Source organism: Columba livia, chromosome 4 (genome assembly GCF_036013475.1).
Source record: "Columba livia isolate bColLiv1 breed racing homer chromosome 4, bColLiv1.pat.W.v2, whole genome shotgun sequence".
NCBI classification, from domain to species: Eukaryota; Metazoa; Chordata; class Aves; order Columbiformes; family Columbidae; genus Columba; species Columba livia.
Genome location: NC_088605.1, coordinates 1,428,268 through 1,452,781, shown reverse-complemented (window position 1 = coordinate 1,452,781; position 24,514 = coordinate 1,428,268). Strand labels below are relative to the sequence as shown.

The window sequence follows — 24,514 nt, the reverse complement described above, 5'->3', positions numbered from 1 at the left end:
GTATGGCCAGGCTACAAGCCACCTCCAGGGAGAGATTCATCCCGTCCTAAGACATGGACACTCGCATGGGAGGACAGATCCTGCCCTTCTGAAACACCAATCCTGGGAGGAGATGCCTCCACCTCTGAAAGTACCAGAGGACCTCAGGGAATGAGCCTGGAGCAGATGCCCTGCTTGTGGGCAGCTTCACAGAGATGGGATGAGCCAGACCCACCGTCAGCAGGACACTTTATATTTCCATTGTAAAATGATTCCTCCAGCTCATGAAACATGTTGTCCTGTGGGCTGCCTCCCATTTCAGATGGTGTCTTTTAGATGCCAAGAGGACCGCTTGGATAGATATTGAAAGAAAACTTGTGAAGATGGCAAATACATTATAAAATAAGAGATTTATTTTTAGGAATGACATTCTTGCTCTGGACCTTCATCTCCAGGGACACTGTGAGAACTTAAGCACAGAAACGTTGAACACCAGGCAGCACAAAGTGTTTTTAAAATATCTTTTATTATGGCTGTGCGGAAAGATGATAGGTTGAATTTGACATCTGACATCTCTTAAAGGCCTGGTCACCCTGGTTATTCTTCAAAGTGTTATTGGACACTGGACCTTGTTGCTTCTGGAAGCCACCAAGGCTCCGAAGCTTAGCAAGGGTCAAAGAAGAATTGGGTGTCTCTGTGGGTGATCTGGGTGAACTGTGGCATTTCAGGAGGGGGTTTCAGAGAGATGATGAGCAGGGTATGGAGACCAAACCTGAGGTCTCCATTCATTCCATAAGCACTTGACTGCCAGAGCTTGGCTCCCAGGATCATCCTTCACAGGAGAGTGTCTAGTGGCGGCTGCGTGATATCCCTGAGCACATCAGCAGGTGACTTTGCTCCTCAGCATCCCAGCGAGGTCTGCAGAGGGTTTTGAAGGAGGGATCTTTCAGTGTGTCCATGGGAGGAAAGCTCGAGTGGGGCAGGGAGGGCGAAGTGCCTCTCCCAAAATAATCCCGCTTGTCCAAAGTGGGAACAGCTGATGCGAGTATGTTACAGAGAGGCTGGTGATGGGGGCTGAGATATCATCCCTTTAAGATATTCAGGCCTGATAGCACTCATTCAATCTTCTGCCTCTCTAATAGGCTTCCCCTCCCCTTTAATCTGCCTCCACTGATGGGCATCTCATGACATTCATTTGCTTTTCCATTCACCCTCCCCTTGCTGCCCGTTCTTCTGGAAGTCAACTTCTGCAGAACAGCAGAGAAAAGCTGAATATCCCCCAAATCCCATTCTTCCCTTGGCTGAGGGCAGGTGCTGAGTGGGGTCCCAGCACCTTGCGATGGTTGCGAGCCCGCGATGGGATGTGCGTCTGGAGGCAGAGAAGCCGGAGAAAGGAACAGTAGCTTTTTCTCTTCCCGGCGACGCCGACGTGGTGATCAGAGGAGCTGGCCAGAGTCCTAATGAAGATAAATGAATATTCCCTCTCCTCCGCTCCTCTGGCTTTTATTGATGGGCTGCGGGGTGAAAGGTGAGAGCCTGAATGTTCATTTAAGCAGACGTCACGAGTTTCTTTGGAGGGGAAGGTGTAAGAAAAACCGCCTTGTGCTTGAAAGTTACTCCAAGATGAGCACGCTCGGCTTTACAAGCCTTTCTCCATTCCTTCCCCATCCATCACTTCCCGGGAGCCCTTTGTAAATGCAAATTGCACTTTGATAGAAATAATGCACTGAGCCTCTATTAGTGTCTGTGTAATGGAGAGGGCTATTTTAATGCAATCATTCTTAAAAACAGAAAAAAAAAAAAAAAAAAAAAAGAAGCTCCTCTGTGTCTTATTTTAGGCTGTGTATCAAAATCCAATCTGAAAACACGCTCCTCCCTGCCCTGCACTCCCTCCCGCCTCCGGCCTTTCCAGCCTCTGCGATACTTTTCATTTTGGGCTCGGGATTTGTGGGGCAGCCTGGGGATGTGACTGTGTGAATGAGAGCTCAGGTGGACACCCCATCCAACCTGGTCCCCAGGATGAGGGTTAACATCCTACAATAGGATTCCTGGACCGTGGGGTGGTGAGCACAGCAGTGGGACAACCCGCATCCTTTGGAGCTTGTCATGGGTGAAGCTCCAGCTGTAATCTTAGGGGGCTGAGATGTCTGATCCCCCGCAGCTGTTTCTTCCCCTGCTCTCATGTGTGTTTTCTAGCAGGAGGAACCTTGTTGAGTCCCAGCTGTGAACATCTCGTGTGTGATGGAGACTGTGGGTTTGCAGAGCAGCCCCCGAGATCCCTGTCATCCTTCTGCACTCAGCAAACTGATTTTTCTCATGTCCCAGCCTGATCTCTCCCTCCCAGGGTGTGCAGCAGCAGTTCCAGCACTGAAATCAGTTTAAGATGCTTAAAAAAAAGAAAAAAAAAAAAAGGAACATTTTAAGTCATTGAGATCCCCCTCCACACACACACTTTGGGAGGTCAGAAAAAAACTGCTTTGAACTGTTTAAAAACAAATCTGAAGCGTCATTCATCTTCATTAATGAGATATTTAACCAGTTCCTTTTAATAACTTTTTGATGCATATGCCAAACGAAAAAACATATTTCAGTCTCGTTTTCTGCTTAAAAAGCCATCATTTTGGTCTAATTTTCTGCTTAAAAAGAGATTATTTTGGTCTCATTTTCTGCTTAGAAGGCCATTATGCTCCATCCCCCTTCCCACCTTAACCTCTAAATCCTGCTTTTTTCCCCGTATCATTCTCACACTCCCTCGGAGCAGCACAGGGTCCTTCTCGCACCCTGTGTGTGCCGCTGTGATTTGTGCCACCAAGGGTCTGCTCGTGGGTCGGGGAAAGGAGAGGTGACTTTTACCATCCCTCCTGGGTCTTCTACAGCACTGTGGGGCAGGCGAACCTCCTGGAGAGGTTCAGCTGGGTGTATCGGTCTGTCTGCCTCCTCCTACCTGTTCAGGTAAGAACTACACTGGGCACAGGAGTGGATTTTGTCCCCGTTACTAGAAATCAGAGCCATTCAGGAGCATAAACATGAAGCCCTCTCCCAGAGAGCCGCTCTAAAGGTGTGGGTCTCCAGCACCTTCCCAGCGGAGATGAAATATTTAGTGCCAGTCAGAAACATCAGCAACATCGGCTGCAGAGCGGTTCTTCTGAACTCTGGGGTGGGGACCACCGCTTTTTCGGGATCCTCGACTCCCAGCAAGAAAGATATAGGGAGAGAAATGTCCTTTCATAAATCAGAGAACAAAGGGAGGAAACATAGAAAGCAGAGGGGGTACTTTCCTGTTTCTCGAAGAGCAGAAGAAGAGGAATGGGGAAGGCAGCATCGTTAAAGAGAAATCCCCAACTGGAATGACAAAAGGGAAAGAAATTAAAGCCAGATTTGTTCCCCTGGGCTGAAGGAAGGAGGATCCCTTTTGGTTTGTTCCTTCTTTCTTGTTTCCTTTAAAGACAGGAGATCAATTGCGGGGCTTAATGAGAACCGTCTAGTGCGAGAGGTAGACAATGCGAGACGGAGAAGGATGTCCCAGCGCCCTGGAGATTTTACAGCAGCTTTGAGCATTGGGATCCGTCCCTGTGAGTCCCAGCCCGTCTCCGGCCCGCGGCATTGTGCAATGCGAGCACCGCTCGGCGCTGAGTGGGGTCGGCCGGTGGCAATCCCGGTCCCTCGTCCTGGGGGAACACCGCGTCCGTGGGTCCATCCGCCAACGCACACTCACGTTGCAAACCGGTGATGAAGGTGCTCGTGGCTGGTGGTGCATCGGGATCCTTGGGGGATGCTGTGATGGTGACGGCACTCTCTGAGCTGCTTACAGCATCGCTACTCATGGCCCTTCATCAGCATCCTCCTCACCTTCCTGGTCAGAAGGACGTGCCTTAATTGGGCTCCAAATGTTGGAGGTTTTTGGGCAGTAATTTCAAGTTAGATTGGATATTAGGAAAAATTTGTTCCTGGAAAGGGCTCTTGGGCATTGGAACAGACTGCCCATCCCTGGAGGGGTTTGAAAGATGCATAGATGAGGTTCTTAGGGATGCAATCTGGTGACAGTATTGGGTTAATGGTTGGACTTGATGATCTTGAGGGTCTCTTCCAACCAGAATGATTCTGGTTGAAGGTAACCTTGGATACAGAGTGTCTACCAAGAGCTAAGGAGGGCTTACGTCCCCTTGGAGAGCAGGTCTGGGGCAATCTTTCTGGACGAGTGTGCCTGAGAACATCTCAGCTCTCCTGGAGACCCTCAAGGGAGACAGGGGTTGCCTGCAGAAGGCAGATGAAACAAAGCATAGAATCACAGAATAGTTTGGGTTGGAGGGACCTTCCCAGCTCTCCAGGGCCACCCCTGCCATGACAGGGACATCTTCACCAGCTCAGGTTGCTCAGAGCCCCGTCCAGCCTGGCCTGGGATGTCTCCAGGGATGGTTCATCCACCACCTCTCTGGGCAACCTGGGCCAGGCTCTCACCACCCTCCTTGTATAAAAGTGTCTTCCTTATGTCTATCCTGCTCTTTGCATGCTAAACTTGTGCCAACACAGGTGCTTCTAGGTTTACACGCATCGCAAGGCAGGGAAGGATTAAGCAGAATAAAATCCCTGATAACTCTCCCCCTCATCCCATCCGTCACCCAGTTCCCCAGCTCCATGGGCAGCAGTGAGAGCTGGAAGCTCTTGGAGACATCCGTGCCTCTCCCACGAGGAGCAAAACCTCCCGAATCGGTGCGGAGCCGCCTCTTTGGAGGCCTCAGTGCCTGGGGATGCATCCTCTTTCAGAGCAAATTATTTTCGCTGTCACTTGATAGGTCTCGAAGCCCAACGCGATCCCTTGAGCTCCAGCCGGAGAGAGGGACCTTTCACGGGGCAAGTAAAGGGGGACGGGGAGGAGGGGGGAGCAGGTCTGCGGTAATAGCTCTGAACTTGGCTCGGAACTCTTAATGAATGCAAATGAGCTTTTAGCTACTGGGTCACTTTGCGGTGTTTTGTGCAAAGGTTTTGTGCTCTTAACCGTAGCTGTTCACGTGCCCGGCTTGAATGGCGAGGGGCACGGCGGAGGCTGAAAGGACGAGCAGGTACCTTCTCACACCAAAATGTTAACAACTTCCTCCCCATGCTGTTTGCCAGCCCCGGAGATTTGATACAGCGTCACCCAGGCCTCTGAAACCCTTTGCAAAAGGCTTTTTTTCTTGTTGTTTTTTTTCCCCTGAATCCTCATCACCCTGGATATTCAATATTTACGGGTTTGCTCACCATTATGAAAATAGGAGGGGATGTAGAAGGTGGCAACGCCACCCAGTTATCCCCCAAACCAGCTCAACTGCGCACCCCATGATAGTTATTGCTGAAGCTACTGATTTCTGTTCCCAGCATAAATCCAGGCTATTTTTATGCAGGAAAAATGGATTTTGATTTCTCAGAAAACCTGAATGTGGCTCAAACTGGGTATTAATTTCTTCCCTCATTTTTTAACTAGGAGCATGGATTGATTTTGGTTTTGAGGAGGTTTCCCTTATAGGGAAACTGAGTTCTGCAAGGAGAATGGGAAAACCTCCTTGTAATGCAGTGATCCTAAAGATGGGCTGGAAAAACCATTGGCACGGGTTTCAGAACACAGAGAAATACTCAGAGCCGGCGTCCTCCACCTTGTCCACAGTGAAATACTGGTTTTTGATGCGGGTTTCAGTGGGGCTGTTGTGTTTTCTTTCAATCATAAGGTCACAGAAGCCGTTTGCTAGATTCAGAGTGGGGCATTTTTGTATAAAAACGGGCCATGTTCCTTTGATCTCCGTTCCACGTGTCCTTGAGGGAAGTGGAAAACTCCCACAAACTTCCCCAAACTAGAAAGACTAGTTCTGAAAAATGATGTTTTCTTCCTCTTCCCCAGCGCCTTTCATCTCTCACCCTCTCTCCCATTTTCTGGAATTGGAGAAGAAAGATGCCCCTTCCTTTTGCTTTACTTTCCTCGTGCTTCACCCCATCACTCTGCAGCAAAGGGGTGACCCCATCTAGAGCATCTTCCCTTTCTTTTTGGCCCAAGGGGATGCAGGTGATGATGGCTGGGAGGATGCAGGGTTACCGGGGGGGTCCCTCACTCAATGCGAGTTTTGCTGGGTGCCCTAAATGCTGGGTGCCCCAACCAGCAAGGACAGGCACCCTAATACACCCTGACCACACTGGCGATGGGTGAGCTTGGGAGCCGGCCACCATCCTCAGCTATTTGAGACGAAAGACAAGACATTTTAAAATATATGGAAGGAAAGAGTGTTGTTTTCTCTTGGCATCCCCAGCCATGTCTCTGGAGGGCACTGTGTGCCCGGCACAAGCTGAGCCCTTCACTTTGGCGCTCGGGGAGACAATGAATCCCACACTGAACTTCCTCTCGTTTGAGGCTCGATGTGTTTTTCATTTGGGCCTTGTTTTGTTTCCTTTCTTTTCCTCTCCCTCGCTTTCCTCCCCGGTTTCCCCAGCGGGATTTAACAAGCAGGACTCGAGGGACGGGAGCTGCTGGTCGGGCATCGCCGTGGGGGCGAACGTGCACGTCAGCTCCCGCCCTTAAAATCATGAGCTGCCATGCAAAAGCCAATGGTCTCCACTGCTTTCTCACTACGATTCTTGTCTTTAAACTCTTTTTCAAAGGTTTTCTGATGAGTTTGGGAGCGGGGAAAGGAGCAGGGAGGGGAAGGGAAGCTGCTGGGGGTGTTTAGTGTGGAGGGAAGGGTGAAAACCCAGGATAATGGCGTAAATCCCAGCTCATGAAATATCCTTCACATGGTCCTAGAAAGAGGTTCCTGAGCAAACTGAATTATTCCCACTCGGTGCGTCCTTGGCGTTGCCTCTTGGGCGATGTTTTGTATTAAAAGGTCTGGCATGTAAATAGTGTTTCAGCAGCATCTTCAAAGTCTCATCTCATGAAAATATCTCCGAGCACACATGTACCCCTCGCTCCCTCCCTCCCGGGCCCTGTCTCCGATTACTCGGGCATTTTCCTTGGAGATGAGCAGAGAAACTTCGACGTAGTTTATTTTCCTTCAGAGCAGGGTAAGATGGTTCTCGTTATGCCTTTTTAATTTTCTAAAAGGCTGCATGGCATGGAGAATAATAGTGGCTGTATTCTCGCAATGATGCAAAAACCCTTCGCAACCCACCCTTTCGAGTAATTATCTACTGCTTGCAGAAGACCCAGGCAGGGGAAAAGCCAGATGGCTTTCAAAAGGGGCTGAGATTTGGGAGGATGGTTTTGCTGGTAGCAGAATACAAAATAAGAAGAAGAAAAAATTGTTGGGAAAAAGAGAATAAACACCAGGGCTAGCAGGCTGGCTTTTCCAAAAGGCATTTAAACCACATTCTTTAGGGCAATGTTTTGCAGAAATACTAGAAAGGCAGATAAAATAGGAGGCGATCCAGAAAGCAAGCAAGACATTTTTAAAAAAAGACATAAGAAGCTCTTCTTATAAAGAAATTTCAATCCAGGAGATATTAAATGAAAACTCTGGATACCTGAGATTATTCACAATGTGCGGAAAATATTTGCAGCTTGCGGGGAAAGGCAGTTGCACCTTCGCTTATGTGACCCCCGCCAGGAGCTTTAATCTTCCTATTTTCAGAAGCAGGGGGAGAAAACATGTGAAATGTTCCTAACTGAGCAGTAATAAAAGCTTCAGAGCTCAGTGTGCGGCTCTGGGTGATGTCCCAAGCGGGGCTCCCATGGGGACGCACACCCGGGATTCGGGATGCTCCAAAGCATCAGAGCGTTCGGCTGCTGGCATTTGGGTTTGAAGAAGAGATGGAGGGACGAGGTGGCTTTGGGGAGGTGGGAAGGGGCTGAGAGCGACCTCAAAATGCTGGGTGGGAGAAAATTGAGTGTGGATGGGAATAAGGGATAACCCCAAAGGGATACGGGGGGGTCCCTGGAGCCTCTTCCCAAGGGAGCTCAGCCCGACACCCCATTCCGAGCGGACCCAAACATCCCGCTTTATAAGGTGTAAAAAAGGAGTGAAGGGATTGCATTTGTGTTTTATTCGTGCGTCTCTCTGTAGCCACCCTCTCTAATAACGCCTGGAGCGGGACCAAGCCGCTTCTTGTTCTTCGGAGGAGGAATATGCACAAAAAGGGGAATATCAAAATGATCTCGTTTCTGTCTCTCTTCGGTCTCATATTGAACAAAGAGACAGATGGGAACGAGAAAGCAAGAAAAAAGTCTCACCTGTTCCCATCCAGTCTTAGAGAGATCGCAGTCATTATCTCGGCAGCTTCACATTTCTAAAGGGGCTTCATTTGTCTTTCAAACACTGGCATCTTGTTAAAAAAATGGGGGGAGAAACCCCCTATTTCCACCCCCCCAAAACAAGTGGCTTCTCCCCGCTCTCCCCACGGCCCCAACTTTAACACCTGCGACAAGAAAGTCGAAAGGAAAGCCAACCACAACAAAAATAAAGGCCCCCAACTCCGGCTTTTTCTCCGTGGCAGTTTCTCCATCTGACAAAAGCCTTTGCTTCTCTGTCATTCTTTTCATTTCCTTGATGGCTCCCCAATTGTCAGCCCTTCAAGAAAATGCACTTTAGCTCTTTGTCCCCAAATGTAATTTGATAAACTCTTTTTGTGTTGTTTTTTTGCAGAAACATTCTGGTTTCGGAGGCTTTTCAAAAAAAAAAAAAAGGGAAAAAAAAGGAGAAAAAAGGAAGGAAAAGGTAAGAGGGAAAAGAGGGAGAAAAGGAAGGAGGAAAAGAAGAAAAGAAAAGAGAAAATAAGGAAAAAAATAAAATAAAAAGGCCATGAGCTGCTCCTGGAAGGGATGTGAGTGGGGGGACAATATTTGCAAGCCTATTTGAGCGTTTTAAAGGAAAAATGGGGGTTTTGAGCGGGGGGTGATGGAGGAGAGGCCGGAGCGAGGCCGGCGATGCGGGCGGGCGGCAGCCGGGGCTCGGGGGAGCCCGGAGGAAGCTTTACATTGTCATCGTCCCTAAATGCTTATGAATACTCATTTTCCAGCAGCACCCTGTGGGCGGGGACCACCCCAGCTTTCACGCTATAAAATGCTGCAGGTTTCCCTGGCGCGGGGAACGGGCCGGGGGACCCGCAGCGTCGGGGCGGCCGAAGTCAACTTGGGCTTCCACGTTGGGTAAGTGGCGAAAATAATAGAGATCTTTTTAAATTTATATACATATATATATGTATATATATATATATATATTTCCCTGGTGGTGGGAGCTGGTTGCTGAGTGGGGTTTTTAGCGCTGCGCCCAAGCGCTCATGAAACATGTCGCTCCCCTTCCTGCGCTCCCCTTGGTTTTTATTGAACGGCTTCTGCCCGAGGGGTTTGTTGTTGTTTGCTTTCATCTGAGGGGTGAAAAAACCAGTGATGACAACTTCCAAATGTCATTGCAGGGCTTGAAAGGCGCCTGGTTTACAAAAAAAAAAAAGGGAAGAAAAGCAAAACAGAGCCTTAAACCAAAAGTGAGGGCCTATTCCCAGGTGGGGGATGTGGTGTAACTGCTCCAAAAGGACTCGCCGGCCGCCGGGAACCCCGGGACTTGGGGGGAAAAATACATAGAAACTGATCAAGAAGCAGCAATTAAATTGGAAATTTGGCTGCAAAAGTTTGCATGGGAGAACTGGTTGCAAAAAAAGTCACTTTGCACTGCGGTCATGAGCATTAAATGGGAGATTTGACTGCAAAAATGACGTTGCGGATCGGGTGGCGAAAATTAAACTGTGGACGTGGTTGCAAAAATTAAACTGTAAATGCAGGGTTTCCCCCCCAATAATAGCTTAACGGGGCAGTGGTTAAATTACAAAGGAGGTGGAGGTGGGATTTCTCGGAAATGTAAAGCTTCCATACGTCCTGGTGCCCTTCATTTGCCGTACAGGTGGTCGAGCGCTTAGAAAGTACATTGTGATCCATCCCAGCAAAGCTATCAAATCAGCTACAAAACTATTGTCAAAGGAGAGAGTATTAATGCCCACAAGAAATAAAACACACCGTCAAAGTGAAAAAGTAGCAACATTCGTTAGCTGGGAGTCCTGGCTCCAAAACGAAAGGTTATTTGGGTAAATTTTATTTTTAAAATGTAAAATAATCAAATAGAAATAGCATCGCGTGCTGTGTGTGCGGTGAGAGCGGCCTGATGCTACCGGCTGTGCATGGGATGTGGAAATCAAAAGCTGCACTTCCAAACAATCGCATTTCCAGTTCATCCCAATTCCCCTGTCGGTGGGTGAGATATGGACAGAAACAGCGTGTTAAAAAAGAGAGATGGGGCATGAGCAAGTGTTTGGCAGCGAGAAAAAGAAAAGGCAATTTCTGAAGCAGCTGCTTCTTTTAAAAATATTAAATTAAAAAATAATAATAAAATATTACCTAGATGTGCCTCCGGGATCATTTCAGAGCATCCTCTCCATGTGTGTGGATGCAGCTCGTTCTGCCGGGGATGGCAGCGGCTGTGAAAGAGGGGACGGAAAAGGCACGGAGGGACGCGATGTGTGCAGGGAGCAAATCAAGCACCTCTCGTTACCCTCCTGGGCATGACCCGGAATGGCAGAACAACATTTCGCTAATAATGGGAATATCCAAGTCATGCGGCGTCGCGTTGAAGCGCCGGGACTCTCTGCTGCTCTCTCCAGCCGGAATTTGACAGCGCTGGAGGTTGCAGGGAGAGCATCGCCCGCTCTGGGCAAGTCAAAACTCATTCAGTTTGGGGAAGGAGAGAAATGTGGTGCTTTAGGGCGCAGAGCAGCATCAGTCAGCGGGGAACCCGCAGGGAGCTTTTCCTGAGGCAGGTGGTTCCCTCTTTGCACTGAATTGTGCTGTTTGTTTTTATCCTGGCGTGGGATGAAGCAGGAAAGTTTCACGGTCCCGTTTGTGTTGTAAAATGGGACGCTGGGGTCTGACCAAGATTGAGCCGCAGGGTGCGGGAGACCCAAAACTGAGCAGCACCCACCACCACCACCCTCCCTGGGGCTCGTTCTGCCCAACCTGCTGCCAGCTGGTGCCACCACCCCTCAGGAAAAAACGCTGTTGGGTTTATTCCAGGGCGATGATAAAATGATCCAGCCTGTGGGAAAAGTCGGGGCAAAGGCGGGAGTGTCTGGGCAGTGCCTTTATCGCCCCGGTGACCTGGTTTCAGCCCTGCCGTTCAACTTGGAAGAAATAAGGTTCTCCTCTGGACTCTTGTGGCTTTATTGCCAGAGGGGGAAATTCTGAAAAAAATATAAATAAACCCTTAAAAAACCCCACAGTTATTATTTAGGCGTTTACCCTTTACCTCCGAATTTGCACCAGAGGGAAAAGAAACAGATTCTTACGAAAAATAGGAGGGTGGTTTATTTCTGTCCATCTCGCACACCCCTAAGGGGACATTTTCACACACTTAGGAGGCTGTGGGGGACATCTGGGGACATGAGCTCTGTTCACACATGCTGCTGCTCTTAGGGGGGGCAAGAGCATCTTGGGAATGGATTTTTCCCATAAGAAAGTGAGGTAGACAAGGCCTCCCTCTTGTCTGGGTGCATCTATGGTCAGCCCCGCAATGTGGGGGTTCCTGGGGTGTTTTCCGCAGCAGACGCTGCCGTCGGGGGCCAAAGCGAAGCTGTTGGGGGTGAATGTGTTTCTCTTACAAGTCTTTTTGTCACTCTCAGCCTCTGTCCCAGCCCAGGTCTGGTGCTGAGCCCGGTGTCACTGTGGGAGATGCACAGTGTCCCTTTCCACACTGACCTGGGGACACAAGGGGAGGATTGAGCCCCTTCCCCATTTTCCTTGCTTAGCGGGGGGTGTCCAAGCCCATTGAGGGGGTTTCTGAGCCCCTACTGGGCTGACTGGTGGGATCCAGGGCTCAAACTGGGGCTGCTGGTCATGGAGTGGGGATCCCAGGGTAGCAACCGGACAGGGGAGGAGGAATTCTGGGAGGGTATTTCGGGGAAGCGATTAGGGGTGATATGAGGCACTTTGGGAAGGTGCTTTAGGGGGTCTCTTTGGGAAAGTGTTTTAGGAAGGTGCTTTGGGAAAGTGTTTTAGGAGGATGCTTTGGGAAGGTGCCTTAGGAAAGTATTTTAGGAAGGTGCTTTGGGAAGATATTTTGGAAAGGTGTTTTAGGAAGGTGCTCAGGGAAGTTATTTTGGGAAGGTGCTTTGGAAAAGTGTTTTGGGAAGGTGCTTTAGGAGGACGTTTTGGAAAGGTGCTTTAGGAAGGTGCTTTGGGAAGGTGCTTCGGAAAAGTGTTTTGGGAAGGTGGAATTTTGGGGAAGCGCTTCGGGCCGCCCCCTGCAGGGAGGGGGGGGCTCGGGCGTTGCGCAGGGGGGTGCGAAGCGGTGCGGGGGGGGTGCGGAGCGGTGCGGCCACCTGCGCTCCCCGCTTGCAGTGCCACCGGCCGCCACCGGGTGGGGCGACAGGGCAAAGAGTGAGCGCGGCGGCGGCGCGTGGGGGGCTGCGGGGCCGCACCGGGGAACGGGGGGGGCGCTCCCGCACCGGGATGCACCGGGGGGGCCTCCCTGAAGCGGGGGGAGCTCCCCGCAGCGGGGTGTATGAGGAGAGGGGGGTGTCCCCGCAGACGGGTGCACGGGGGGGGTTCGCTGCAGCGGCGGTTGAAACTCCAATCACTGGGATACGCGGGGACGCGGTGGGTGTGGGGGGGGTGTCTCTGCACCGGGATACACGGGGAGACGGGGGGGGGTGGTCAGCAGCGAATCCACAGGGTGGAGGACCCCCGTGCTTCGCGTTGTGCCCCAGGAGGCACCCGGACCCACGGGAGTGCTGCACCGGAGGGGGCTGAGCTGGCCCGGAGGTACCTGAGGATGCTGGGGAGATGGGGAGGGAGGGATTCCCGCACTCCCGGTCCATCCCCGCACTGGGGCGAAGGGGGTGTCACAGGAAAGGGGATCCAGTCCTGGGTCACCCCAAAGGAAAGGGGTACCCCCCCACAAGCCCCTCTCGGAGCTCCACAGTGCCGCCGGGCACCAGACTCAAACCAGCTGGGGAGGATAAAGGGGGACGCGGGGCGGGGGTGGCGAAGGAGAAGGGGGGAACTCAATGAACTTTTGTTTTTCCTGTAATCTGAAGCAAATGCTTTGCAAAACTGCCTGTAACCAGGCAGCCCGGATACCTGCCTTTGCCTCCATCGCTGCTGTGGCTGGGCGGGCGGTTTGGAGCCGGGGGGGCGGAATTGCAGCCTCCTGTGCAAGGCAGTGGCTGCGTTGGAAACACACCTCGGGTAGAACGTGGGTCACCCCAGCCCTGATCCCCCCGACCTGGAAAGCACCGGGAAGGGGGGGAGGTCAGGACAGTCACAAACACCGTCCCCATCCCCAAATATATATATATATATATATATATATATATATATAAAAATAGGGGGTACACCTGAAAATAATATGGTGGGTGAAGGGAGTAAATCATTGCAAGGGGCAAATCACTAGGAGAAAGTCATTGGAGAGGGAAATCAATGTAAGTGGGCAAATAATGGGGGGAATCTTTGCAAGAGGGGGGGGAAATCATTGCAAGAGCTCAAATCATTGCAGGGGGTGAAACTTGGGGGTGTAAATCACTGAAGGGGCAAATCGTTGCAAGCAGGGAGGTAATGAGAGGGGAGCAAGGGGCTGTGAGCGGGGAAAGGTGGTGGGGGCCGCAATCATTGAGGGGGAGTAAATCATTGCAAGGAATAAAAGGGGAGAAGCAATAGAAGGAGTAAGTTATTGGGGAGGGGGGGAATGATTGCCTGGGGGAAATTAGTGTGGGGCATGGAGGGGAAAATTGTTGTGCGGGGCAAATTAGGGTGGGGGTAAATGGCTGAAAAGGGAAAATTATCGGGGATGAAACTTGAGAGTGTGTGTGTGTGGAGTCATTGCAAGGGGGGAGCCACTGAGGGTGATTCTTGCAGGGAAGAAATTATTGAAAGGGGGGATTGTTAAGGGTTAAATATTGGGGGGGGTATTGTAAAGGGGGCTAGAGCCTGGCAGAAGGATTCATTACTAAGGGGAAGTAATTTGGGGTTAAATATTGGGGGACCATTACAAGTGGGAAGTCATTAAGGATTAAATATGGGGGTGGCATCACAAGGGGGAAATCATTAAGGATTAAATAGTGGGGGGGCTGTCACAAGTGGGAATAACCAAGGGGGAGTGGGAGTCATTGCGGGGGAAAAATGATTGGGAGGAATCATTGCAAGGAGGGCATCGTTAAGGGTTAAATATGGGGGGCGTGATTTGGGGTAGGTGAGTGATTTGAGGAGGGGGGCATGATTTGGGGCAGGGGGCTAAGTTGAGGAAAGGAGTGATTTGGGGCAGGGGGGTGATTTGTGGCAAGGGGGCAAATCGAGGAAGGGGAGTGGAGATTTGGGGTGGGGGGGATGATTTGAGGAGGGGGATGTTTCGTGGTGGGGAGATGATTTGAGGAGGGGGCCATGATTTGGGGCAGGGGGTAATTTGAGGAAGGGATTGATTTGGGGTGGGGCGATGATTTGGGGCAGAGGAGTGATTTGAGGTGAGGGGCATGATTTGTGACAGTGGGGCGGGGGGGAGTTGAGGAAGGGAGTGGTTTGAGGCAGGGGATGGTGGTTTGGGGTGGGAGGATGATTTGAGGAGGAGGGGGAGACGATTTGGGGCAGTGGGCTAAATTGAGGAAGGGAGTGATTTGGGGCAGGGAGATGATTTGAGGAGGGGGAAGATTATTTGGGCAGGAGGAGTGATTTGGGGCAGGGGGTAATTTGAGGAGGGGTTTGATTTGGGGATGAGGAAGATTATCTGGGCAGGAGGAGTGATTTGGGGCAGGCGAGTGATTTAACGAGTGGATGATTTGGGGCGGGGGGGGATGATTTGGGGCAGGCGAGTGATTTGAGGAGTGGATGGTTTGGGGCAGGGGGGTAATTTGAGGAAGGGTTTTATTTGGGGACGGGGAATATTATCCAGTCAGGGGGACGATTTGGGGCAGGCGAGCCATTCGAGGAGCGGGACGGTTCGGGGCAGGGGGGTTCATTTGAGGAAGGGGGTGGCGATTTGCGGCGGGGCGATGTTTGCTGGCGGCGGCATGATTTGAGGAGGGGGAAATCACGTCGGGGCACTCAAATCATGCCGGGGCTGGGGGCGCCGGGCTCAGCCGCGTTGTCTCTCCGCAGGGCCGAAGGTTCGGACGGCGGCGGCGGCAGAGAAGAAGAAGAAGGAGGAGGAGGAGGATGAGGCCGAGGAGCGGGCGGCGGGCCAGGGCTCGCACGCTCCGCCGGGCTGGACCCGCCTCCCCCGGAGCCCTCTGAAGTGAGAGGGTGGGTGGGTGTGCGGGGGGAGCAGCCGTTTGGCGGCCGGCCCAGCCCCGGCTTCCCCGCCTCTATATAAACACACATGGGCTTATTTCTTATTTTTTTACTTTTTTTTTTCTCCTCTCTCTCTCCTTCCAACTCCAGATCCAGAGGGGCTGTGCCCAGCAGCCCTGCCTCCCTCTCCAACAGAACAATCTGGTGAAAAACCGGGGGCTAACAAATCACCGGCATAGAGATATATATTTATAGAGATATATTTATATATATATATAGACAGAGATATAACCTGATCCGTCTCGCTCCGTGTGTATAGATACATATATATATAGCTATTTAATTCTTCCATCTCTCCAGGTCGTGGCTGAATTATTTGATGATTTTTTAAACATTTTTTTTCCAAAATCTCACTCCTTTTTTATTTTTCCTTTATTTTCTTTTTCCACCTTCTGCTGCGTGTGGCGTTGCCTGGAAAGCGCAGCAGAGCCGCAGCATCTGCATTGGGACTTTTTGGGGGTCTTTATTTTTTTTTTTCACTCCGGGATTTTTATTGGTTTTTCGCGCGTTTTTGGCTGCCCATTTTCCCTCCCCCCTTTTCTTTTTGGGGTCTGCCTTGGTTGTCTTTTTTCCCCTCTTTTGCATCGTGTTATTTATTATTTTAATCAAGTTTATTCCAAACAAGAGCAAAGTTTTCAAAGCGGGGCAGAGGACAAACTGCTTTTTGCCCCCTTTTTTTTCCTCCCTTTTTTCTTTTTCCCCGTTGTTTTTCTAACCTGCCAGCGGAGAGGGGGGCGAGCCCGGCCCCCCCAAACCCACCCCCCAAGGACCCCCCAGGCAGCCTTTAGCGTACGCTCCGCAATCGCCTCTCTCCGTGCGTGCGTGTGTGTGGGTGCGAGTGGTGGTGCCTGTCAAAGGGCTGTTTCTCTCCCCACCCTCCTCCTCCTCCTTCTTCCAAATATGCTTTTTGCAAGTTTTGATCTCGTCTCGGCACTGGCTACCCTCGCCGCGTGCCTGGTGTCACTGACTTTGCTGCTGGCCGTGTCCCAACAGCTGTGGCAGCTCCGCTGGGCTGCCACCCGCGACAAAACCTGCAAGCTACCAATCCCTAAAGGCTCCATGGGATTCCCTTTAATCGGAGAAACCTTCCACTGGCTCCTGCAGGTAAGGAGGATTCCCTTCCCTCTTCCCTCCCTGGAACATGGGCTGGGACCGGCTTTTTGGTTTTTTTCTTTTAAAAGACTTTTTTTTTCCAGGGCTTTTTTTTTATTATTATTATTTCTTAGGGTTTTTCTTCTTCTTCTCCTTCTTATTCATATTTTTCGCCCATTTCGATTGCATCATGCGGGTTCCCGCTGACCCGGGGAGGTAACTGGGGCCAGGGGCTCGGTGGCTACCGGGGGAGGAACCGAGGGAGCCCGGCCCGGTTGGGCTCGTCCCGGAGCGGCCGCCGCGCCGCGCTCCCCGGCGGGACTCTGCGGGTTTCCCCCGGCGGGGGGTGCTCGGTGCCGGCAGAAAGCTCGGGGTCTCCCCCACGCTGCCAAAAACCTTTATTTTCCTCCGCTTCCCAGCCTAAATCCTTGGAAAAAAATAATTAATAATGATAAAACAGGGGGTGGGAGGTAGCCCGGGGGCGAGGGTGGATGTCACCGGGCACGGCGCGGGGGTTTCCCGGGTCGTGTCCCCCTCCCGCTCCGTGCAATGCGCTCCGGTCCCGACCCCGTTCCCGGGGCTGTTCCCGTCGGGTTCGCAACCCGCCCGGCTCGGGTCCGGTGTTGGGGGAAGCCCGCGGAGGTAATCGGTAGATTAACCTGGGATTAACCTCGCTAAATGCTGTTCACAGCGGCGAGCAGAGCGGGATCCCCTCGGACCGCGTTGCGAGAGGGTGACTGCCAAAAAAGAGGCAAAAAAGATTAAAAAGGGGGGAGAGGAAGCGGCCGAGGGGTGCGGAGCTGCGGGCCGGGCTGGGGGCACCCCGGGGACTCGCAGCATCCCAGGAGGGAACTCCCGAGGAAAATTAGCCCGAGGGTTTCCCACTCCCTCCCTCCTTCCCTCCCTCCCAGGGGCAAAAAGAAATAACAATAAGCAAACGGGAGCTTGGCGACGATGCTCCCGCCGGCGAAAAGGTCACGTTTCATTGACGGGACCGCCGGGCAGCCCCGTCCGGGCCGCGGTGTCCCCCGGTTCCCCCCGCTGCCCTCCCCGCCACCGGGGAAGCCCCGACGTGGGAGCCCGGGAGCGGCGGCCCCGCTCCCGCCAGCGGCGCCGAAGGGGTTAACCGCACGCTCTCAATAGGGCTTTATTTTTTAAAGAAATTTATCAGATTTTTACGGGGGGACCAGAAAAGGGTTTCTCGCTTTTCCACAGGCTCCGTCCAAACAGAGTCCAGGGCTAAAAATACAAAATTTTGTATAAATTGGACTCCATTCGAAACTTCTCCCGCATAAAGGTCCTCTTTGTGCTGCCCTGGAAATGGTGTACAAATAACTCTTTATTAATGCCACAAAAAGGACTTTAATTATATTTACGCAGATCAAGAAACAGGGTCACCTGAACATCTGAAATTCACAACCGCGCTTTTGTTTCAAAATAAACACACGCACTCCCCAGCCAACCCTGGGGCGCGGAGCTGCCGCGCTCGCAGCCATTCTCCCCGCTCCGGATGGCTTTTTCTTCCTTTTCCCCTTATTTTGGGGTGTGGGGGACGACGGGCCACCCTCCCGCCCCCTTCCCCCGCGGCTCCATCGGCCTTTTCGCCGACAAAAGCCCCCGGAGCATGTGGGAAAGTTATTAAACCCTCTCAAAAAAATCTGGAGATTTACTTAGGCAAATTGCAGCCGTTCGAGTAAATGCAGCCTGAGCGAAAGAAAAAAAAAAGAGACAGAAAAGGGGGAAAAAAAAGAAGTTAAAAAGTGTCAGGGGAGGTAAAGGTAGAAGGAGGAGGAGGAGGAAGGGGGGCGGAGGGCACCGACCCCCGCCGGGGGGCGGGAGGAGCAGGCGGGCAGCGCCGGGCGCCCCATCGGTGGGAGCCGCGCTGTGCGCGGGTGGGATGTCGGGGTTACCCCGTTCTCCCCCATTTCTGTCCCCCCAGCCCAGTCGCCCCCAACCCTCAAGCGCAACTCCCTCCCCCCTCTCCGCGGGGATCCCGCAGTTGCTGCGGCTGCGCGGGCGCGGAGAGGCCGTGCGGTAACGCCGCTTCCCCCCCCGTGTTTCCCCCCCTTCTTCTCTCCCCACAACCCCCGCAGGGCTCCTGCTTCCAATCTTCGCGGCGGGAGAAGTACGGGAACGTTTTCAAGACGCATTTGCTGGGGCGGCCGCTGGTGCGGGTGACGGGGGCGGAAAACGTGCGGAAGATCTTGATGGGCGAGCATCACCTGGTGAGCACCGAGTGGCCCCGCAGCACCCGCATGTTGCTGGGGCCCAACACCGTGGCCAACTCCATCGGCGACATCCACCGCCACAAGAGGAAGGTGAGGTTCCCACGCGAGACGTAGCGAGGGGCATGCGTGGGGTGGGGATCCCCCTCTCCCCCTTGCGTTCTTCCCTTTCTCTTCTTTCCTTTCTCTTCTTCCCCCTTTCCCACTCCTCCCTTCTCCTCCTCCTCCTCTCTCTGCGGACCCCACTGTGCGTGGGAGGTCCCGCGTGGGCGCCCCCCATCAGTGTGTCCCCCCCCACCCCGTGTCCGCGCTTGGTGCCTTTGAGGAATTTAAAAGGGCGATGGGGAGACAAGAGTGTGAGCGGGGAGGGGGGTGTGTGGGTCACACGTGGGGCTGTCCCCCGTGTTGCAGCTGAGGATGGAGGTGTTGTCCTTTTACCCCTCTCATCACCAGTCCACCAGCTCCCCCCGCAACTGGTGTCACGCGTGGCGGGGGCTGCTGTGAGCTGAGAAGCCAGTGCGGTCCCGGAGGGCTCTTAAAAGGGCGATGTGGGTGGGGGAGGGGGCACAGCGCTGTGTGGGATGGAGGGGAACAACGAATGCCCCCCCCCCCCAGCATTTCCAGGCTCTGCCGAGAGGTGTTGTGTGGAGACCCCCCCAAGTTTGTGCTTGTTGGAGGATGGTCTCATGGCAATGAGCGTTAATTGGGGTGCTAATGGGGGTCTCGGGATGAAGCATGGGAGGGGACCGAGGTGGTTGTGGGGGGGGCTGAGACACCTCTTGGGGCCTTGCTTGGCATCATCCGCTCAGTGGTCCTGGGGTCAGACTCCCTTGCAGGTCCCAAGTGCAGACCGGACTGGTTTTGGGGGGTGCTCAGCCAAGGCAGATGAGGGGGATTGGCCTCGTGTCCCCCCCATCAGCTAAGGTGGTGCTAAAGGTGATGCCCTGGCGTCAGTGATGTGTTTCAGATCCTGTCCTCCACAGGACAGGCTCTTTTCTAGCTGGGGAGGGCATGGGGGGGCAGGCAGTGGATTTGGGGTGAAAGGAATGTGTCCACCCCCCTCTCTGGGGTACAAGGGCCAGCACAGTACCCAGCTCCCAGCTGGGTCCCTTCTCCTCTCTCTGCTCGAGCAGGATTTCCTATTCTTGGCGTATATATTCCTATAAAATCCCTACCAGACCAATTCACTCGCTCTTTTCTCCTGGGGGGAGAAGACGAGAAAACAAACACCCCATGATACCCATTAATCACGTTTCTTAATGCGCTGGCGGCTGGTACTTGAGCGACACCACAAGAAACGCGGTGTTGATCCCTCCTCGAGACCTGAGCAAACTCAGTGTTTGCAATTACACTTCTCCTTGCTTGGGCTCCTTCTTTTTTTTCCTTAAGGAGGGGGGTATTTTTTTCAACCTTGCTGTCAAAGAGAAAGGGCGATAGTTCATGGGGCTCCCCCCATCATGGACTGTAATTTGCAGCGGGAGATGAGCAGGGAAATGGGGAGCAATGCTCTTTCCTCCAGCAGTGGAAGGTAGCAGCTTTGGCTCCTATTTATTACCTATTAAGGGAGGTTTTAGCAGCAGCAGTTGTTGATTTGCAGGTGCCTCTATGCTCCTTCGCTACTTCTTTTATCACCTGCACAGCACGATAAGTTTTTGGGAAGTGGGGTGGCTGAAGGGCTTTGGTCGCCATCACCTTAATAAAACCACAGAATTCAGCCTTCAGGAACAGACACTGGGGGAGGCGATGAGGCCGTGGGCTATGGGAACGGGGTCGTGGAAAAAGGAGGCCTGACCTCTGTGGTATCCTCATGAACTTGGAATTTGTGCCACAGCCCAGATGGGGAACGCTGACACCAGCGAGGAGCAATTCCAGAGCCTCTCTATTTGATATAGAGCCTCTATATCAAATGTTCTCACTTTTGCATTTTTTTTGGACTTTTCTGAGCCTGAAGGCTGCTCCGGATCTCCTTCCTCCTCAAAACCCTTTTACCTTCCTGATTTTTGGCATCAACGCGTGATCCCAAGCTGGCAAAGATCCTAATTCCAGCTTAAGGGATGGCTAAAGCCTCCTGAGAACAGGTACTCTGGCAAAACGCTGTCCCGGGATGACCCTTGCCAGCCGTGCCTGTACTCGCACACCTTCCCTCTGCTTGGAGCCCTGGTGTACCCGAGACCTTGCCCCGCATCAGCGGGATGGGGGATGCTCAACTACCTATTTAATTTTAAGCTTTCTCTTTCAGCAGCACAGGTTTGGGTACTCTGGGTTCAGCTGGTTCCCTTCCCTTTGAAAATGGGAGGATATTCTGTATTCTGATTCTTTCACTTGGTCTCCTCTTAATTACTGTAATCATGGGGCTGAGCATCCCATGTATCACACACCCTCGGGTGCTCCCCGAGCCTGGCAGCTGCTTAAATCTCCTTGTCCCCTATGCAAAACCATCCCTCTCCCTGCACCCAGTGCGCTGTGCACACGGAGATAAGGCAAACCTGCTTCTAGCGGGAAGGAAACAGATCATTTTGTTCTTGGCGAGACTGCGATGACCAGATTAAAGCTTTTTCCAGGCCAGGTGCCTTCTAGCGGTAGAAATCACCGGCGTCTTTTGAGGCTCTGAGCTTTTGTTGCTGTTAAATGGGGTTGACTTTTAACTCTCCCCATCCAGCTGCTGAGAGGTCTGAGGTGGAAGTACTAGGTTTAAGATTTAAACTTGCTTTTTCTAGGTAGTAACTTTCTTCTTAGGTACCTGGTCTGTACCTTCCTCTTGACCCGCTGGGGAACTCAGCAAAAACATATTGGCAGAAAACCACGTTTTTCACAGCTTTGTCCAACTGTCACAGCAAGGATGCTGGAATTAATAGAAAATATTTCAAAAATGGAAGCGGTCTGAAAGCTCCCTGCAGAAGAGCACTAGCATTTCCTGGAAAATCTTTTAGGCTGTCATTAATTCAATTTATGGCATTGTGAAGCTTTGTGGAGTGGTAGCTCCATCCAGCTCTTAAATTCTGGTTTTGATCCCATTTCTGAGCTTGAATCTTCAATTTCTCTTAAGTGGTTTCTCCTCCTCTGGTCTTGCTAGAAATTGTGCATGAGGTATAACTTCTCACGAGGCTGCTTGTGGTGTTGGGTGTTAGACAACACCAGGAAAGGTGGAGTGTGCAACCCCATGTTCTCACCCTCTGCTGCGACTCCAACCACTGGGGTCATCTCTAGCTCTGGTTCCACCAACCCTTATGTGGTCACCACCTGCAATAAGTCCTTGTCACCTTTCTATAAACCAGTGGAGTTGCACTTATTTCCAGCAGTGCTGTCAGAGAATCTTTCATCTTTCCTTGGCAATTGAGCCGTGGTCTCTTGATGGGACAGATTGTCACTGGAGATGCGAAGACAAGCTCTAGCAAAGGGCTTTAAACCCAACATGTTCTTGCATGATGTTTCTGGTAGCTTGCCATTGACATCTGCAGTTTTGCTGGCTGTGTGTTGTGAATATTTCCAAAGAGATTTAGCTCTTCAATTTAACTTCAAGACCAGTGAACTGCAGCTGTCACTGCTGGATCTGCTGTAGGACACTTTGCCCATGACGGTGGTGGGATTAGAGCCGGGCTGGACAAGTCGGTCTCTCAAGCTCTTCTCTCAGGTTTGCTGCTTCCCTATCTCAGCTCCTTTTCAGGATCCTGTACAAGATTCAATATCCCTTTCCATAAAGCAGATGATTATCCTCATCTCCATCCCAGAGGCTTTAATCCCATAGGAGTTGATAAAGGACCCCAAGGTGCACGTGTGAAAGGTTCTCGGAAAGAACAAAGCCATGTTAACAATCTGGTAGCTACAGCAGCTCTCTGCTTTCCCATCCTATGCTTATTAAATCTCCCCTGCAGGAAGCTGTCAAAGTTAATTTAAATTGGAGAAAGCTTCCTCCTTTTGGGAAATGAATTTTCCAGTTATTAGAGAGGGGGTCTCTTGGTATAAAGTCAAATTTGCCCAGGGGTGTCACAGCTGGTGGGATGGAATGGAGGGTGAGAGCAAGGGCTGGGAGCGGGGCTCGTGTGCATCAGGGGTATCACTTTGTTACAGATATCATCAGCGTTGGCTCTGTCCTTGGCCTGAGATGAAGCTGGTTGATAAGAACAGTTTACAAGTAGTAAAGAAAAGCAACCCAAAACTCCTCAGCCTCCCTCCTGAGATGAATATCTACTGAGAGGCTGTTACTGCTGTTGGGTCACGGAGTTTATGTTGATGTCTGAGAAGGATCTGGGTGACCCGTGCTGCAGCTCCTTCCTCCGTGGCAGCATTTTTGTCTCAAAATCACCTTGCAGGTTACTGAGAGGAGCAGCCACATTGCTCTCACATCCGGCTGAGCACGGTCATGTCTTTGCTCTGCGCTTTTGGTGGCAGATCCTTGCCCCTCTCCGTCATATGAAGGATGCACAGAGTCCCTTGGGGTCAGACGTGACATGTCCCAAGCGAGGGGGGAACCAGTAACTGTAACTGGGTTGACTGGGAATAGTGCCTGGCTGAGGATGCTCCTTGCTCCATGCTCCAGTGCTCTCCCCATCCTGCTCCTATTGTGGTGGCACAGCCGTGGCTCTGCTGCAGCCTGTCCCAGCCTGATGTTGGTCTCTTCTTCCAAGGAACAAGCAATACAATGAGAGGACAAGAGGTAAACGACCTCAAGTTTTACCAGGGAGGTTTTGATTGGATATTAGGAAAAATTTCTTCCCCAAAGGGCTGTGGGGCATTGGAACAGGCCGCCCAGGGCAGTGGTGGTGTCACCATCCCTGGAAAGGTTGAAGAGATGCAGAGATGAGGTTCTCAGGGACATGGATTAGTGCCGGGGTTGGATTAACAGTTGGTTTCGCTGGTCTTGACGGTCTCTTCCACCCAAAATGATTCTTTGATTCTATGATTCAATCCATTTCACATCTCAGTCTAGATCTGTCCTTTCAGACATCGTCAGTGCCCATTTTTACCCGTGAAACCCCCGTGCAATCAGTGCAGGCCACTCCAGATTTGCCGCCTGTGTCTTTTGGATTTGTCAGTCCCTGGGTCAACAACGAGCTTTAACAAAGGCAAAGCAAATCTGCTCTTAGGCATGGTGATGGTGTGGGCTCAGGTTTTATGGGATGTAAGGAAGTAGAATTTCAGCAAACACAGAGGGAGGGAGTCCTGTGAGGGACCCCAGCATCTCAGCAGAGAAGGAAATGGGAATTGGAAGTGGCCGGGACTCACAGCCTTTAGATTTTAGGTCGAGACTAAGCAGTGCCTGGGGCCAGGAAGGAGTTTCCCCATGCAGGATCGGCACTGATGTGCTCTGAAGGAAGGTGGGACTCAGACTTTCCTTGGAAGCATCCAGCCTTGGCAGGAGAATGCTGGACTTGCCGGTCCCGTGCTCTGTTCCAGCAGAGTAATCCCAAAATAGGCACGGCTGGCTTAAAAAAAGGAAAAGAAAGAATAAAAGCAAAGCAGTTCGTGGGCTGGGTAGACATCCTAGACCCGGAGACTCGAGGAGGAAGCAGACAGTGGTGCGGAGAAACGGCCTGTTTTGTCTCACTGTCCAAAACTACATCATTCATTAACACACCACAATTAATGTTCTGCCTCGGAGGCATACAAGTGTTGAGCTTATTAGCACCAAGTAGAAAGGTCTGAGGCTTTAATATAGTTTGCAAGAGGATTAAGAACACAAAAGGGGCCATAAATTTACAACCAAATATAAACCAGCTGCTGTGGGCTGGACTGGGGGGGAGGGAGGGAAGGAGGGAGATGGGGAAGAGGGGTGGGAGGAGGAAGGAGGGATGGGAGGCAGCAGGAATGTACCTTTTGCACTACAAAACCCCCTCATCTGAGTTGTTAAGAGGGTTTTTTTAGGTTTTTGTTTGCTTGCTTTTACTTGCATTTCCACCCAACCCCGCCACCCTCCTCCATGTGAGCTGTGAATCCCACA

General features: G+C 51.8%; 1 protein-coding gene and 1 long non-coding RNA gene across 5 annotated transcripts in view; one reads left to right on the top strand and one right to left on the bottom strand.

The window, feature by feature from the left end:
* Positions 1-486: 486 nt before the first annotated feature.
* Positions 487-10,582, bottom strand: LOC135579306 (uncharacterized). The gene is made up of 2 exons (XR_010472015.1): positions 10,325-10,582; positions 487-1,493 (listed from the first exon to the last, which is right to left on the bottom strand). It is a non-coding gene; the product is annotated as an uncharacterized LOC135579306 (long non-coding RNA).
* The window catches only part of LOC102085715 (cytochrome P450 26B1), a 30,913-nt gene continuing 15,037 nt past the window's right edge, over positions 8,639-24,514 (top strand). Inside the window, exons 1-5 of one of the 4 annotated variants that reach the window (XM_065060164.1) lie at positions 8,639-8,654; positions 8,959-9,085; positions 15,068-15,211; positions 15,350-16,363; positions 18,445-18,669. In XM_065060164.1, coding sequence (XP_064916236.1) covers positions 16,160-16,363; positions 18,445-18,669 — 429 coding nt within the window. In that variant the 5' untranslated portion in view covers positions 8,639-8,654; positions 8,959-9,085; positions 15,068-15,211; positions 15,350-16,159. Of the gene's footprint in view, positions 8,655-8,955; positions 9,086-15,067; positions 15,212-15,349; positions 16,364-18,444; positions 18,670-24,514 lie in introns of those variants that run through there. The other 3 variants (XM_065060166.1, XM_065060162.1, XM_065060165.1) reach the window with 3 other exon arrangements.